Source organism: Cottoperca gobio, chromosome 13 (assembly GCF_900634415.1).
Source record: "Cottoperca gobio chromosome 13, fCotGob3.1, whole genome shotgun sequence".
Lineage (NCBI taxonomy): Eukaryota > Metazoa > Chordata > Actinopteri > Perciformes > Bovichtidae > Cottoperca > Cottoperca gobio.
This window is the reverse complement of record NC_041367.1, coordinates 24286187-24302888: the sequence shown is the minus strand read 5'-3', so window position 1 is coordinate 24302888 and position 16702 is coordinate 24286187. Positions and strand designations below refer to the sequence as shown.

Genomic DNA, 16702 nt, shown 5'->3' with positions numbered 1-16702 from the left:
AAGAATTCTGTGTATAGGAATACCTCAGAGTAGTTCAATCAAACTATTGTCTTAATCTGATCGCGAACAAACATTTTTAATTTTGCTTAATAAAATGAGAAAATACTCAGTATTAACGAGTAAACCATGCAGTTATTTCATATAGTCTATTTATTTATTGAATTACCAGAGAACTATATTTATATCTTGTTATCTATCATTATCGATTATTGGTGTGGAAGATTTTGGCCATGTTGCCCGCCCTAAGTTATAACATCACTAGTTAAATTGATGTCACATTGTTGTTTGCAGACATTAATTGGATTGTATTTATAACATTACATTTTTAGGCTTTTATAAAAAGTACACATACACACACACACACTTCTATCTATGGCGACCTGACCCTGTTATCATCTCTATATCTATCTCTCATCCTTCTGTCTCTTTGTTTCTGTCTGGTGACTTCTTGCCTCTTGTTCTGTCTGTCTGTCTGTCTGTCTGTCTGTCTGTCTGTCTGTCTGTCTGTCTGTCTGTCTCACTGACTGTCTGTCTGTCTCACTGACTGTCTGTCTGTCTGTCTCACTGACTGTCTGTCTGTCTGTCACTGTCTGTCTCACTGTCTGTCTGTCTGTCTCACTGACTGTCTGTCTGTCTCACTGACTGTCTGTCTGTCTGTCTCACTGACTGTCTGTCTGTCTGTCTCACTGTCTGTCTCACTGTCTGTCTGTCTGTCTCACTGTCTGTCTGTCTCACTGACTGCCTGTCTGTCTCACTGACTGTCTGTCTGTCTGTCTGTCTGTCTGTCTGTCTCACTGACTGTCTGTCTGTCTGTCTGTCTGTCTGTCTCACTGTCTGTCTGTCTGTCTGTCTGTCTCACTGACTGTCTGTCTCACTGTCTGTCTGTCTGTCTGTCTGTCTGTCTGTCTGTCTGTCTCACTGACTGTCTGTCTGTCTGTCTGTCTGTCTGTCTCACTGTCTGTCTGTCTGTCTGTCTGTCTGTCTGTCTGTCTCACTGACTGTCTGTCTGTTTGTCTGTCTCACTGTCTGTCTGTCTGTTTCACTGACTGTCTGTCTGTCTCACTGACTGTCTGTCTCTCTGTCTGTCTCACTGTCTGTCTGCCTGTCTGTCTCACTGACTGTCTGTCTGTCTGTCTGTCTCACTGACTGTCTGTCTGTCTGTCTGTCTCACTGACTGTCTGTCTGTCTGTCTGTCTGTCTGTCTGTCTCACTGACTGTCTGTCTGTCTGTCTGTCTGTCTCACTGACTGTCTCACTGACTGTCTGTCTGTCTGTTTCACTGTCTGTCTGTCTGTCTCACTGACTGTCTGTCTGTCTGTCTGTCTCACTGACTGTCTGTCTGTCTGTCTGTCTCACTGACTGTCTGTCTGTCTGTCTCACTGACTGTCTCACTGACTGTCTGTCTGTCTGTCTGTCTCACTGACTGTCTGTCTGTCTCACTGACTGTCTGTCTGTCTGTCTCACTGACTGTCTGTCTGTCTGTCTCACTGACTGTCTGTCTGTCTGTCTCACTGACTGTCTGTCTGTCCTGTCTGTCTGTCTCACTGTCTGTCTGTCTGTCTGTCTCACTGTCTGTCTGTCTGTCTCACTGTCTGTCTTCTGTCTGTCTCACTGTCTGTCTGTCTCACTGACTGTCTGTCTGTCTGTCTGTCTCACTGACTGTCTGTCTGTCTGTCTGTCTCACTGACTGTCTGTCTGTCTCACTGACTGTCTGTCTGTCTCACTGACTGTCTGTCTGTCTCACTGTCTGTCTCACTGACTGTCTGTCTGTCTGTCTGTCTCACTGACTGTCTGTCTGTCTGTCTCACTGACTGTCTGTCTGTCTGTCTCACTGACTGTCTCACTGACTGTCTGTCTGTCTGTTTCACTGTCTGTCTGTCTCACTGACTGTCTGTCTGTCTGTCTGTCTCACTGACTGTCTGTCTGTCTGTCTGTCTCACTGACTGTCTGTCTGTCTCACTGACTGTCTGTCTGTCTCACTGTCTGTCTCACTGACTGTCTGTCTGTCTGTCTGTCTGTCTCACTGACTGTCTGTCTGTCTGTCTCAGTGACTGTCTGTCTTTCTGTCTCACTGTCTGTCTGTCTGTCTCACTGACTGTCTGTCTGTCTGTTTCACTGTCTGTCTCACTGACTGTCTGTCTTTCTGTCTCACTGTCTGTCTGTCTGTCTGTCTCACTGACTGTCTGTCTGTCTGTTTCACTGTCTGTCTGTCTGTCTCACTGACTGTCTGTCTGTCTGTCTCACTGTCTGTCTGTCTGTCTCACTGACTGTACCTATGTGTCTGCTGGCCTTCCTGTCTCTGTCTGTGCATCTGCAGGCTGGTATGCAGGGAGATGTCCAGGCATGGATAGTGTGTGTGTGTTTGCTTCTTACACTTGCCCATGACATTTTATTAGCTCCAGGAGGGCATTACCACTACCGTTGTTTCTACTCAAGTGCGTAATTTCGACTGGGGAGGGGGGGACATGTCTCTCTGATTAGTGTCCTCTGACTGTCCAGCCACTGAGATTAAAATGTTGATAACTCATCTGAGTCAGTTATTACTTTAGCCTCTATGAGCAGCAGCGAATGAATCAAGAAATACAGCCTTTTTTTGCCCTGGATTTTGCCTCTCAGGTTACATACAGACAGCCTTCCTTATTGGTGGAGGTTGTTGAATTCAGACTGCCAACACTACTCTGATTACAAATGATTATAATATTACTGGTCATACTGAGACTCAAAATATGGATCCAATTCAAAAAGTGCTTTGGCCTGCACAGACTCTCCTTTCTTACTCCAATACTCAACAATCACCTTTTCAAAGCTTCACGTTCAGATTCAACATTCAGAATTTAGTTCAATGATGTCACAGGAACTATGAAGGATTTTAGGATGTTCTCATCCTTTTCATCAAGATATCACTCAACTATGGAAATGATTATTACAATGCAGATTATTTTTCTTAAACAACCATTATTATGGAAAGACAGCACAATAATCAATCATCCTAACTCCTTATTATCATCCATTATCAGAGGTGGAGCACACTGACTGCACCACATCAGATGTTTTTCTAAGTCTTCTTTCTTCCAGGCCGGACCACAATGGGTCATGGTCCCATGGACATCAACCTCCAGGGCCCCGGAGTGTCTGCGCAGCACTGCTACATCGAGAACAAGTCAGGGGTCATCTCACTGCACCCCTGTGGGAACCTCTGCGCTATCGACGGGCTCCAGGTCACACAGCCCGTCCGCCTGTCACAAGGTAGGAATCAGCAAACAGCACTTGTAGTGGATGCTTCCTGTTTCTGCAGTTGTGGCTGCACTTTACCTGAAGTGCACTGTGAGTCAGTGCAGCCAGATCGTCAGCAACATTCAAATCTGATATTTTTAGCATAATTTGATAACTATGTTGCTTCTTACTTTTCGTGGATTTCCATTTTCCCAGTGTAGATGAAACAATGAAACATTAAAGGAAACCAACGAGCAGCCGTACTGTCTGCACTGATGTGTAGGGTCTCAGTCACTGTGAGAGATCCATCAGCTCTCTCAGCGTACGAGCCAGAAGCTCTCACAGTTTTTAAACAGCCAGCAATTTAAAAGCAAGAAGAAGATGAATTGATTTTCAATCTGCTACAGTCTGGCTGGATCTTTTGAGCACTGGAAATGTTTTACTGATGATCATAATGATCCCCTGGGATTGGCTTTTTAAGGGAAAAGGATTGCTTTAAATTACATTTGATAAAATCTCTGTAGTCAGGGAACATGTGGGAATTTTGCAAATATATCAGTTTAAGAAAATGAATGAAGACTTTACATTGGTTCTCACTTATTGCATTAGGTGCTGGTTTTCAGACGAGCAGGGATAGAACCTGTATGGTTTAAATCTTCACACATGAGCTGAAGTACAAGAGTGATGCTGCATGTGACACCTGCACACTTTCAGAAGCTACAGCCAATCTTGGCTATCGTTCTTAATATTTTACTCACCGATCTGGGGACATGGCACCAACTTAAAGGAACACTCACAAAATCATCCTTTATACATCCTCTCACCCCGTGTTACCATGGATTCTTAAAGAAAACTTTGTTTTTCTCACATGCCTCCACAGTGAACGAAGAATCCTGAAACGGAGAAACGTCTTGATGAATTTAAGTAAATGATAATAAGTAATATCAAAACATCTGTTTACAAACTCTCACACAGTTGTATCCAGTCGTATGCTCACTACATCACAAACACATGCATTCTTTACAAAAACCTTACTATTCAAAACACTTGAACACAAACAGTCTCACGCTTGTACAGTTTTAAAGTGTTTCGTATTGTTTGGGAAGTAGTGAGCATACGAATGTATAAATGAGATTTGCATTACAGCTTCTGCACACATTGTGTAAGAGTTTGTAAACGGATGTAAACGCAGCAGCCCTCATTTACTCAGAATTCATCAAGACTTTTCTCTCTTTTTGGATTCTTTGTTCACCGTGGAGGCACGCGAGAAACACAACACGGTGAGGTGACATCGGATGAGTGATTCATATACAAATGATCATTTTGTTGTGGAGTTTTGGAATCCATTAGAGCAAGCCAACACAGGAAATCAAATGATCAGTTTAAAGAAATCTCCAGTTTAATCCAGTATGGTGGTTATGACACATCTGATATTAAAATCATGAAATTCACGAGTAAGTAACTTCAAGGCGAGGTCCACACTTCTTCAAGTCTTTCTAAAAACAATAGTGAGGTGCCCATATGAACACTGGCTGTGAAGAGACCTCTTCCTAATGTGCTTTCAATGTAAGTTATGGGCTTCACAATCTCCAGTCCTCTTCTGTGCACAGATGTGTTGTAAAGTGTATCAATGAGGTGTCAACAGAGTTAGACATTTCAGCTGGATATTTTCCGATGTTACAGTGTTTCCCTCCACCGCAGCTCAGCAAGGAAACATTTGATTCAAAACTAATTGTAACTTTATTAACTTTACTTAACTTTAACTGTGTTTGTCTAGCTCAGACTGTTGAAGTCAGATATTAACTTCAGTTAAATGGACAGAGGTCTGTGGATTCTATCCCCAGGGAGGGATCTCTTAACTGCCAGTTAGGAACATGAGGAGTGTTTACAGCAAGCAAACCTGTTTTAATGTTCATATGGGGACCTGACATATGGGGACCTGACATATGGGGACCCTATCATTTTATGACAGACTTAAAAACTGTGAACTCATCTTTTCAATCTAAGAGTATAACTTGATGGGCACCTTTGTTTTCTCCAATGCATCTCCATCCTTACTCACAGTTTGTGGCAGACATACCAACATCTCAATTTTCATGTGAGACAAATACTGTAAATGTTGTTTCAGAGGTAGCATCCCAAACATGGGCATCATAATCCTGCCCAGTGCTGCTGAACAAATCAATGAGGAAGTAAAACTGTAAACCATGTAACTGTTTTGATTTAGTTATGGAATTACAAAGAAGTTTACCTCAGAGCCTCCGAGAAAGAGGTGAAGGACACGACTCACCATTACTCACAGGATGTGAACTTCCCCCTCTGCTGCTGCTGTGTAATCACACTGTCGTGTTGTTTCTCATTCTGAGATGGGTTACCACCGATACAAGAAATGCTAAGAGCATAAACAGTACATGCTGCATGCACTAATACCACTCCTTTATAAACGCATCGCTCCACATAAAGTATCCAGCAGAGGAGTGGACTCGGGTAACATGACTTGAAAGTACTTGAAAGATTAAGAAGTATGTTATTTAAAAGGTGTGCCACATTTCCCTTCATTTCCTTTTTTATATACGTATATTTTTTTATGTATTCAGTGAAACAAGACAAGACATGTGAGACGAGACAGAACTTATTACATTGGGTCACATGACAGCATTAACACTGCAGGACAAAACATGCATAGAGTACAGTGTCAGAGAAAAATAAATAGAAGGTGCCGGGAAATCTGTTGAGGAGGACGCTTGTGTGTGTAAGTGTGTGTGTGGATGCAACTGTAAAAAAAAAAGGTTAGGAAAAAAGGTAAAGAAGAAAAAAATGATGGAGTTGTGCTGGGTTACTGTATTTTTAAGATGAAATTGTTACTAGTTCAACTAGTTAATGAATAATAATAGCTACGGTAAAGGTGACTAAACCAGGAAGAAGAAAAAGGTCATATTAATTCCCTTCTTTACCTGAATGAACTAACGTTCACACGATTCATTCCCAGCAACACACTTAATTACCCAGATCCACTTTGTTTGAACCAATCCGACAGTATCCAATCAAGTTGCAGGAGAGAAACATGAAGAACTAATGTTACGTTACTTCGCACCAGTTGGAAAAAATGACACCAGAGATAACTTCGTTCACCCACAAAAACTATACGGTGTCAACAAAGACCTAATTACAGAATGCAAAACCTGTGGGTCAAAGATGGCATTACACTTGTTGGAGAGCTCATGGTGACTTGTTCAGGACTCAACAACTCAAAGTTTAGGACCTGGGACCTGAGTGCAAAGACTTGTGACTTGATCCCGTACCTGCAGTATCCATTGTTCTGCATGACTTTGTGACGTATGTATGTGCAGAACATGTGTATTGTCTGTCTGTGTGTCCCTCTGTCTTTTGGTATTTCAACCTGCGCTCTGGCTGGGTAACCTGAGCGGGGACACAGGGCTATTTATACTCCCCCTGTACCCCAGACAGATCCCACTTTAGCCCCAGAGGGGTTTCAGGTTGAAGAATGAGTGTGAGGGTAAAGCAGAGTTCACTCTCAGCGTTGTAATGACACTGTGAAGAGCTGAAGTTGTCAGGAAATGTGATTGTTGACAAGACGTTATCACTTCCTTCAGTGTTAATGTCGGCTGATACAGAGCTAATTTTACAGCAGGAAGTGGATCAGATAAACACAACATTCAATTTATCACTACCATTGGTTATGTGTATTAAATGAGTAATACATAGAAGTACACTTCAAGGTTCCCGAGAAGATAACTGAAGTATGTAATAGTAAGCGATGACTACACACTCTGTCACAGGTCCTGTCTCTTTTTTTTTTTACTTTGCAAATAAATAGTCAAGTGGCTTTGATTTGTCAGCGTTCCGATGTATAGAACATGAAGCAGCAACAAGTCAGTATTGTTACAAAATGAAAATGTGCTCAACAAGCGTTTAGTGGTAATCTGCTGGGATTTACAACGTAAATCAGAAGAGCCGTTGGACGGAAATCCCAACAATGAAAGGGCATGTAAAAACTAAGCCCGTTTGTACAAAGCGGGATGAGCTGATGTTTTAAAGGGATAAATGTTGGTCGGCTTGATTCAGCCTATCAGGAGGAACACAACGGGAAGAGGAAGCCCGGCTGAAAATCTCTAAATGAACTGAGAAGGACATTAAGACGAGCCAGTTTCTGGCTAAACTTCTAAACCCGTTTACAATGTGAGCAGAGTAATAACCAAAGTACAAAGTGTTTGACATTGGTGACTAAAGTATCTTGCAACCATACAGTGTGAGTATGCAGTACTCAAACTATGAAAACATGTACAACTCATTGATTATTTTTGAACAATTCAATTAATTTATTACTCACTAGGGGGATTACTCAGCCTGTGAAAAACAGTTGTGTAATGACTTCTGTAGCTGAGCATTATTAATAAGCCCATGAAGATATATATATATATATATATATATATATATAGCATGAGTATTCTACTTTTACCACTTTTTGCCAATTGTTTTTTACAATTTACAATTTTACTATTGCTGCTTTTACCCACATAAAGGATCTGAATACTTCTTCCACCGTATACAGCCTCCAACTATTTCATGCCCCTGCCTTTTTGTTTGCACTGTATGTTTGTTGTTTCAGTAGGAACACATTGACTCTATTTAAAGTGAGTGGGGCGGACAAAAAAAGTATCATAACCAAGCAAATGATGCCCCGCACTACTATCGTAATATTTATTGCATGGAGGCCTTGAGGGAACATTTAACCTAAATACTCCCTCTAATGTTTATTTTTTATGGCTTTCAAACACATGTCTGGTTACACTTGAGGCTTCACCTTTGCTCTTTTATACAATGATAAAAGTATGATATGAATGAGAGACACACCTTGGCATGCTCTGTCACTCTCTCTGTCAGCTTTATTGACATGGTAGGCTAAAGCCCAGTGGAGATTACAATAAAATCAACTCAGGCCGCAATCTACAGAAGAGTATTAGGGCCAGGCATAAGGAACACAAAATCGAGAGTTTTAGTAGTACTAGCTAGTAGTTTGATTCATCTCAAAGGTTTGACGTTTAATTCTCAACATTTCGACTTTATTCTCAAAAAGATATTTCAACTTTATTTTCAACATTTCGAGTTTATTCCTGAAATAGCATTTCGGTTTATTCTCAACATTTGGACTTTATTCTCAAAATGCCAAATAAAATTATAATTTCGTCTAAATATTTTCTCCCCGTCCGCCAATGCCATTAAAATCTGACATTAAAAGATCGATACATCAATGAATGTTATTGTGGATTAAGATGTGTGTTACTCGGTGGTAGCCCCCCCCCTCTCACTGCACAGCTCTGACTCAGGATCTCCACCTTCTTTTCTTCCTCTCCCGCTCCTCCTCTCGGGTTTCTCCCCCAGTCTTTGCACCCTGACAGCCCGACTCTCTCTGCGGGCTGAGAGATGACTGTGAGCCAGCTGTTTCTTACAGGAGCCCCGGCTGGACGAGAAAGCGTCTTTACTCCGTGAATAGCGGGGAAGGAGACACTGGACACAGATTACAATGATTGTAAACTCCCGCATTGCTGTGGATGAACTGGGATATACTAACGCATCAGTGGATGAACCCGTGTTTTAACAAGTGGGAGAGCAGACAGCTCCTTTTGTGAACATTCAGATATCTGCAGAATAGAATGCAGCCAATGGGCTTTTAGGATTATCATAACAAAAGCGCGTCGGGACAAAACCCCATAAACGCTCCTGTTGTTCCACAATAATTCGCAGAAACGGAGAAAAAACACGTGGCTTTCTTTAAAGAAGCAGAGGCGATGAAAACAACGGAGGGAGAGAGGAATTTCATTCATTGGAGTTAAAGTAAGTTGGTTTGTCTTCACTGTGTGCCAGCTATAAGGTTTTCGGTGCTTTTAAATCGGTGTTTGTGGTGTTTGCTTTCAGCACTTACTGGGCTTGTATTTAGTAGCCGGTGGATGGAGTTACGCACTGTAGGGGCAAATAACAGAGTATCGTTATTATAAACTGGATACCAGTGCTTCCTTTTAGTTAGTTTGTGTGGCTAGTTAGTTACATATTGTGGGCACTAGTTGCTAATGTGTAGTTGCATTGCTTCCGTTCCTTTTTTAGTTGTTTTCAGTAAAAACGTACACTTTCGCCAAACTCCGTTTAGAAAGCCGACAAATGTAACATTGTACTCTCATGTTGTTAAACTACATGTAATAGAACATTATTTACTACTTTTCACGAGTTAATATGAGGCTCTATTTTATTCGGCTTACACACACCAACCATTACTTACTCAAGCTTTTACAAATTCTACTTTTAAAGCAGTCTTGCCTGTTGTTCACTATTTAGTCGTCCATTGAAGGTTTACATTATTTACATATTACACATTACATATATATATATTATTTGCAACAAGGGCTGTTTCGGAATATTTTGTATGCCGAATTGCTGGAAAAACCCTTCTGACTTTGTTGAGTTGTTTAAATCACACTTCAATACGAAGACATTTCGCTTAAATGCAAGGGAACTTAAAATTGCCAGACTTTTTAACGGAGTTTGGTCTGTCACTCCACTCATGCAACATGAGCACCTGCTCTAACGTTGCTGTCTCCAGCCACTCCGTCCCCAGTACTCTAAATTCTGACTTCTCCCTGCCTCCATGTGAGTTCTGTTTATAGACTACAAACATATACAAGTCTGCCAGATCTGCAGACCCCCCCATCCAGCCTGGCATGACCAGACCTCACTGTCTCTGTCTACTGTTACACTGCTATTCCTGGTTGCCAATGTGACCTAACCAGGGCCGGTAACTGGAATAGAATTGAGCTGTCCTTTAATGCATTCTGCTTATTCAGAGGCCTCTGGGTCCATGTTTGATGGATGCATGGATTATAGTTTAGATTTGTACTGAAGGTCCCAGTCAGTACGAAACCTTCTCTACAAGTGTGGGCATTCTCTGTCTTCCACTACACATCCTCAACATCTGTCATCTCTGACACATTGCGTTGACCCCATTGTAAAGAAAGGATGTGAGGAGTCAGAGAGAAGCCCCTCTGCAAACACTCATCAGGCTGCTGTGAATGTGATGTGGGCTCCCAGCGGGCCGGTCAGACATGTGTGTGGGACGGTGGGGGCATCTCAGCGCAGAGAGAGGGGAAAGGACGCTGGCAGCAGCTGGTATGTTGTTGTTAACACAGTCTTTGACATTACATCCTCTGACTACACCGAGGTCAAGGCAATGTGTCCAAATGAGATTGTGTTTAAACACTACAAAGATACTTGTGCTTTGAGTAGACCCGGGTTGTGTTCACACTGAAGGTCTTTGTACTGAACTCCACACTGCTACATATGTTTTTAGAAATGGTTAATATGAATGGAACCCTTATTTTGACAGGAAAAGCTTGTGTGGAGTACCGGACGCAAAGGATAACTTACTTCTCCTTGTATCTACCCCTACTTCTCTCAACACATTTTCACGTACATGTTCATGAGATTTATTGAAATAATCTTCCATAATCTACCAATACAATACAGTTCTTATTTTATTAGTTAATTTCTGGGCCTTAGCAATTTCGTTCTTATTTTTGCTCTGCTCTTAGGTAAGAGAACATTTCACAAGTGGTCCAGAGAATTGTTACCTTGATAAGAAAACAACAGTTTGTTTCACATTGCCCACATTGTTTGACCGACGCAGGAAACACAAGTTTTAATTTTGAGGAACATAAAAAAACGCACGAATATCATATAATTTTTACATGTTCAAGAGTTATTATAATAATTGGACTATTAAATTAGTGAGCTATAAGAAATATGATCGCTCCATTAATCCCAGTCAAGACTAAAAACCCTTGAAGGATGATAGTGCATGCGTTCAGCTTCTGAATGGCCGACATGCTGCTCTTGGATGCCTTTTGATTTTCCTTTAGCGCCAGACACTCTGGAATGTTTACTTTGTTTCCGTTTATTTAACAGTACTTTCATTTCACTATTCATTTGTTGAACTTTGCTAATAATAAGCAATCGATTATTTCACCTCCAATGGTTAAGAACCTTGTTTTATCTCCTAACAGAAAATTAAGTGGGACACGAGTGAAACACCTTCATGAATCCAGCAACAAGAACAGCCTTGTAAATGAACTGATTGGAGATACAAAGGGCGGGGGGGAGCAACGGCCCACCTCTAAACCACGTGTAGATCACATAGTTTGGTTTAATATGTATTGATGGCCAGGAGCCATCTGCCTCGGGAGCATGTTTAACAGCAGGGGATTGGCTTTAGTTGTTCTGACAAAAAGAGGAGGGGGGGGGGGGGGGCTTCAGGGAACATCTGTTTTTGGACAAGCCTCCGACAAGTTACTGTGATGAACGTCCACTAGACACAGCAGCTGTCTGTCTGTGTGATGTGGATGCTGTAAGCAGTGGGATCTGATTAAGTGTTTTAAAGGGATGTGCAGATCTTACACATGAAGAGGAGGACTACTGACACTGAATAAGTCAAATTGTTCTCTGTATACAGTAGGTTAAGAGTAGGTTTGAGTTGCAGACTTTTTTTTAACCCTTACATGCATGTCCAGGTCTTACATTGGACACTACTCTTCCTGTAATCCTAAATGTGAGCTTCCTCTGAAAATGTTGGTATCAGTAATGGAAGACTATTTTCAAACCTCCTCAACAAGATGCAAAACACATTTTATTTTATTCTATATGTAACGTTATGATCACAGTTTGTAACATGTGATTATAGGACGCAACCTATTCCGTGTATTTTTCCACGTGACCCACATTCCAAATGATCTGCTCATAAGCGTGTGTGTGAAGCTGCAGCCCAGGAGCAACCGCTGTCTCCAGATATCTTCCATCGTGGCATCTCGCTGACGTCTGATTTGAAAATGTGACCAATTCATTTCTTCCAGCCTTTTATTTGTTCAGACAGCTATTCCCACATGATGGGAACGCAGGACGAGACCTCTCCTCCTCCTCCCCTGTGTACTCTTTTCAAAGCAGACCTGTATCTTCCTCTGGTATGTGAGCCTGTGGTTGATGGCCCCTGGCTCGGCAAAAGGCAGTCATTGATTAACTGGTGGGTTTGACTCCCCAGCCTTTGCTGAGGCTGTAAACCATCGGCTTTCCATAGCAACCAGCAGCCTTAGTTTTGGGCATCTCTTTTGTCTGCAGCTCCTCTGCGCTTTACTGACGTCCCGTGCTGGTGGTTTAGTGGCGACGCCTTTGTCTGCAGTAAGATCTCAAAATGACCAAAGTTTTCCCTAATGGTTAGCTGAAAGCAAATTAAAAGTTGCAGTAACTACAGAGACTTGGTGAGGAGAATGCATTTTGGCTGACGGGGTGAGTGGAATGAAGTGTAGCGAAGCTTCATAAATATATAGCTGCAGAGTGTTACGGTGAGTTTCTGCTATTTGAATCTCAGTCGGGACTTAGGAAGGCCGATATCCTCAGCTGCTGCTATGTGTAGTGCTCTCATCAAAGACTTATAATACCAAACTGCAGCTTTTAGATTTTTATTAGAACAGACTGTACTTTATGCTAGTGATGGCAGTCACCGGACTGGTTCGCGTCCAATCAGGTGATTCGCTGCCACTGCCTTGTCTCGATTCTGACAGGTTGAGACAGTCTTTGAATTTGAGTGCCTCAACACTTTATAACTACTCTAAACAATGCAAAATTTGTGGGTTGTTGTCGTAGTAGTATGTGTTATTGCTGTTGAGTTGTTTGTATTGCATTTGTGTTTGATCATTATGGAGCCAGCCAACTAGCGAAACAAGTTTTATGCACGCCAGCATCTTCTGTTCCTTGTGTGCAAGTAAAGAAGCCAGATCTAAATCAGTTGAAAGAATAATGTACATCCCACATAAAAATGCGCATTCCCAGTTGCGCAGCTCGTAGAGCAGGCGTTCCCTCAATTAAAGGCTTGCCTCAGCAGCCCGGGGTTCGAATCCGACCAGTTGCGTTTCATTTCCCTTATCTCAATCCAATCTTAAACTGTACTATCATTTAAAGCCTAATAAGCCCACATTTTTCCCCCAGCACTGTCTTCTCAATAACACAAACACACAATCATCAATCTTTATTTTTAAATAGAACATGATATTCAGTCTTAGATGTGTGCGTCAAAGAATTTTCAAGGCAAAGATACTTTAAATCCACTGCAGCCTTGCACTTCACCAGGAGAGGTCACTGTACCTGAAGCTTCGAGTAATGAACCCATTTCCGAAACAATTGGCTGTAGTGGTTCAGTGCTTCACAAAAGCTTCATTTGCCCATCACTACGGTATGCTGTAAATAACTTTGTACATATAATATAAGCTCTTTAGATGTGTTATGGCTCTACTTGGTGTGGGATTAAAAGCCACTTTAAAGCCAGTATATGTATCTTTTGTTACGAACCACAGAATGAAAAAACATAGGATCCAAAATACACAACTCCACAAAGTGTCTGACGTACAAACAAAAAAATATTTTAATACAAAGTTTACCCATTAACAATAACTTGACTAGATTTAACCAGATGAACTGGCACAAGACCAGGGGAGACAGGACTATTTATACATGAGGTAAGGGGACACAGGTGACAACAATCAGGGGCGGGGCAGACGATCACAGAAGCGGGAAAACACACACGGCAGGAAGTTAAGTGACCTGGCACGAGAGGGAAAGGTGAGTTTCAAAACAAAACAGGAAGTGCAAGACGACACTAGACAAGCGTGACTGTAACTTAACATAACGTGACCTGAGAGATATTAATCACTGAACATGAACTAAACTATAATATAAATACATGACATAACATTAAATAATCTGACGGGACATGACAACTTTAGAAAGAAGGAACAGCACATTCTTTCTCTTTTTAAATGAAAAGTTAAATTCTAAGAAATAAAAGGAACCCCTGCTCTACACTCAGGGGTCGTGCTGCTTCAGCCTGACTTGGTCTGGTACGGCCAGTAGCTTATTGTGGCTAATGTTAGCTAACGCATGCAAACTTTGGTTAAATATTGCTGTGAGTCATTGCTTTCATTTTATGATTCTATTGTTATAATCTATTGTTGTTATTCTACTGTTAACATTTTAGCGTGTCACAGAACTACATTTGAATGTCTTCTGAAAGTAAAACACACATAAGTCAACACAATGTTCCTCATCATGAGACGGCTTCTTGCACGAGGTCTCATTTCACTTGTTATCAGTCATGTTACCTAAACCCAACATCAAGTGACTAAAGAGAATCTTTGTGAGGAAGGAAGATTCAGTGTTCTCCATTATCCGATTTGACCACCACAAGGATAATGGAACATCACATTTTTCTTCCTTTCATTAAACATAGTTTAAAAGAGACTCCTAAGATGTAGTCTTCAATATGTACTGAATTGTTATTTCTGTTTTTGCTTGTACTCATGTTCACAGATTTCTGTTTGACTAACAGAATCTTCAATCAAAGCAGAGGCAGTTAGCAGTAGCGGTTACTAGCTAGTTAACCTTTGTCATGTCCAGCGAAGAAATTAGCGTCGATTTAGGAGTTATTATTTGTGTAAACCGATTTACGACACGGCAATATAATCCCACCTACAAAGCTCTAATCAGAGAAATCAGCTGTAAATGAACACAACACTAGAGCTTTTTGAAATGCAGAACAAGGTGGTGTGGAACCTGGCTACCTCAGACAGCTGGCAGCTTTTCTCTCTTTAAGCAACTCTGTCTCCTACAAAATGATGTCCCCATGCATGTAAACATTTTGAGAGAAACTTATTTTCTCCCGGATTACGGTTGTAGTTTTGAACACAGGGTTTATGTTAATGCAACCACTACTTAAGTAAACATCATGGTTTCGCTTAAAATACGTTTGTTACGTTAATGAAGTTATGGACGTAAATTTAAATAAATCAACGCTGACTTTTGGTAGGACACACAGGGAACGGTCTCCTGGGGGACAGTCCCGTGTTTTAAGACCTCCTCCATAGGTGGACTTCCTCGAACTTTGTAACAAACGTTATCCGGGACAAAATAGGTGTTCCTCGAAACATATTTGACATTGTTGTTTGGTTGTATGGGAACATCATGTGTAGGAGACCAGGATGATTTAAGAGATAGAAATAACAAATAACAAGTTAGTGCACTACTTTCCCCAACAAAGCAGATTTAAAATCATAGCCCATGGCTGTCCGCAACCCTCAGAATGTGGGAGGTTTTTCCTCTGGTACACAGAAATGTTGATGCAGTTCATGATTTTGGTTGATCTGGAATAAACAGAAGGACTAGGTAGTTGGCATGACCTTGTTACTTGAGCAGGAAGAGGAAAGACACAGCCGTGAGACACTGTTACGAGCATGGATATGTCTTTGTCACATGAGGATAGGTGTAAGCAACACCTTAACAAACTCTGCTGACTCGGCATGAACTCACTCTGGTAGTATGTGGAGCGTTCTCGCTCTGACCACCTCTGCTTCCGCTGATCTAATCTTCTGGGAAATGTACTTGAGGCTAAGCCGACACACTGGAAAGATTTAATGTGGTCGTACCAGAGTGAAGGAGAAAAAACACAGAAATGTTATTAGAGAAATGATGGAATATTTGGTCCACAGACACATGTCAGATAGGTTGAAGAGACCAGGGCTGCTCACAACTTCTCCTCTAAATGCCACAAAAGCCTTGAGGCAAGATTTGGCATTAGCGCTGTTTGGTCTGAGCGGTCCCAAAGGAATACTCACAAGGGTTAGCAATAATCATTCTTGTCAGCTCTGGTATTAAATAAATACTTTTAATAGATGCTCTCTGATTTAGGTCCCATCTTTTATACTTGGCATTATTTTTCTATTTTTATTACCTCCGCCAAGGAGGTGTTGTTTTCGGTTTGGTTTGATTGTTGTTTTTGTCAGCAGGATTACAGAATAACTAATGGTGCGATTTTCATGAAACTTGGTGGAAGTGTGTAGCATGGGACAACGAAGAACCCTTTTACTTTTGGAGCCGATCCTAATCATAGGACAGATACAGCATTATATTTCACTCGCATGGCTTTGGCGGAGGTCTGCGCTCTCCAAGTGTCCTTCTTGTTGTAATATACGTATACCACTGACCACTTAAATCTCACACGCAGTAAAGTCACAAGACTAGTGTTGTCCCGATATCGAAATTCTGACCTTTACTATTTAATTTGAATTTCATACATATCAGGGGATATTGGTAATCTATGGTTGCAACAGTAACTCAGTCCGTTGGGACTTGGAAACCGGAGGGTCGGCGGTAACATTCCCCTAATACACCTAGTACGGAGTGTGCACTGGTACCTGGAGAGGTGACGGTTCGCCTCCTGGGCACTGCTGAGTTGCCCTTGAGCAAGGCACCGGACCCCCACACTGCCCACTGCTCCTAATACTAGGATGGGTTAAATGCAGAGGCTACATTTCACTGGCTGTGCTGTGTACATGTGTGACGATTAAAAGTTGATTCGATTAATTTACATTTCCATATTTATT

At 41.6% G+C, this 16702-nt stretch overlaps 1 protein-coding gene across 2 annotated transcripts in view; it reads left to right on the top strand.

Moving 5' to 3' along the window:
- Positions 1-16702, top strand: part of phldb1b (pleckstrin homology-like domain, family B, member 1b) — a 105411-nt gene that overhangs the window by 19418 nt on the left and 69291 nt on the right. Inside the window, exon 5 of one of the 2 annotated variants that reach the window (XM_029446052.1) lies at positions 3075-3245. In XM_029446052.1, coding sequence (XP_029301912.1) covers positions 3075-3245 — 171 coding nt within the window. Of the gene's footprint in view, positions 1-3074; positions 3246-8626; positions 9069-16702 lie in introns of those variants that run through there. The other variant, XM_029446053.1, reaches the window with a different exon arrangement.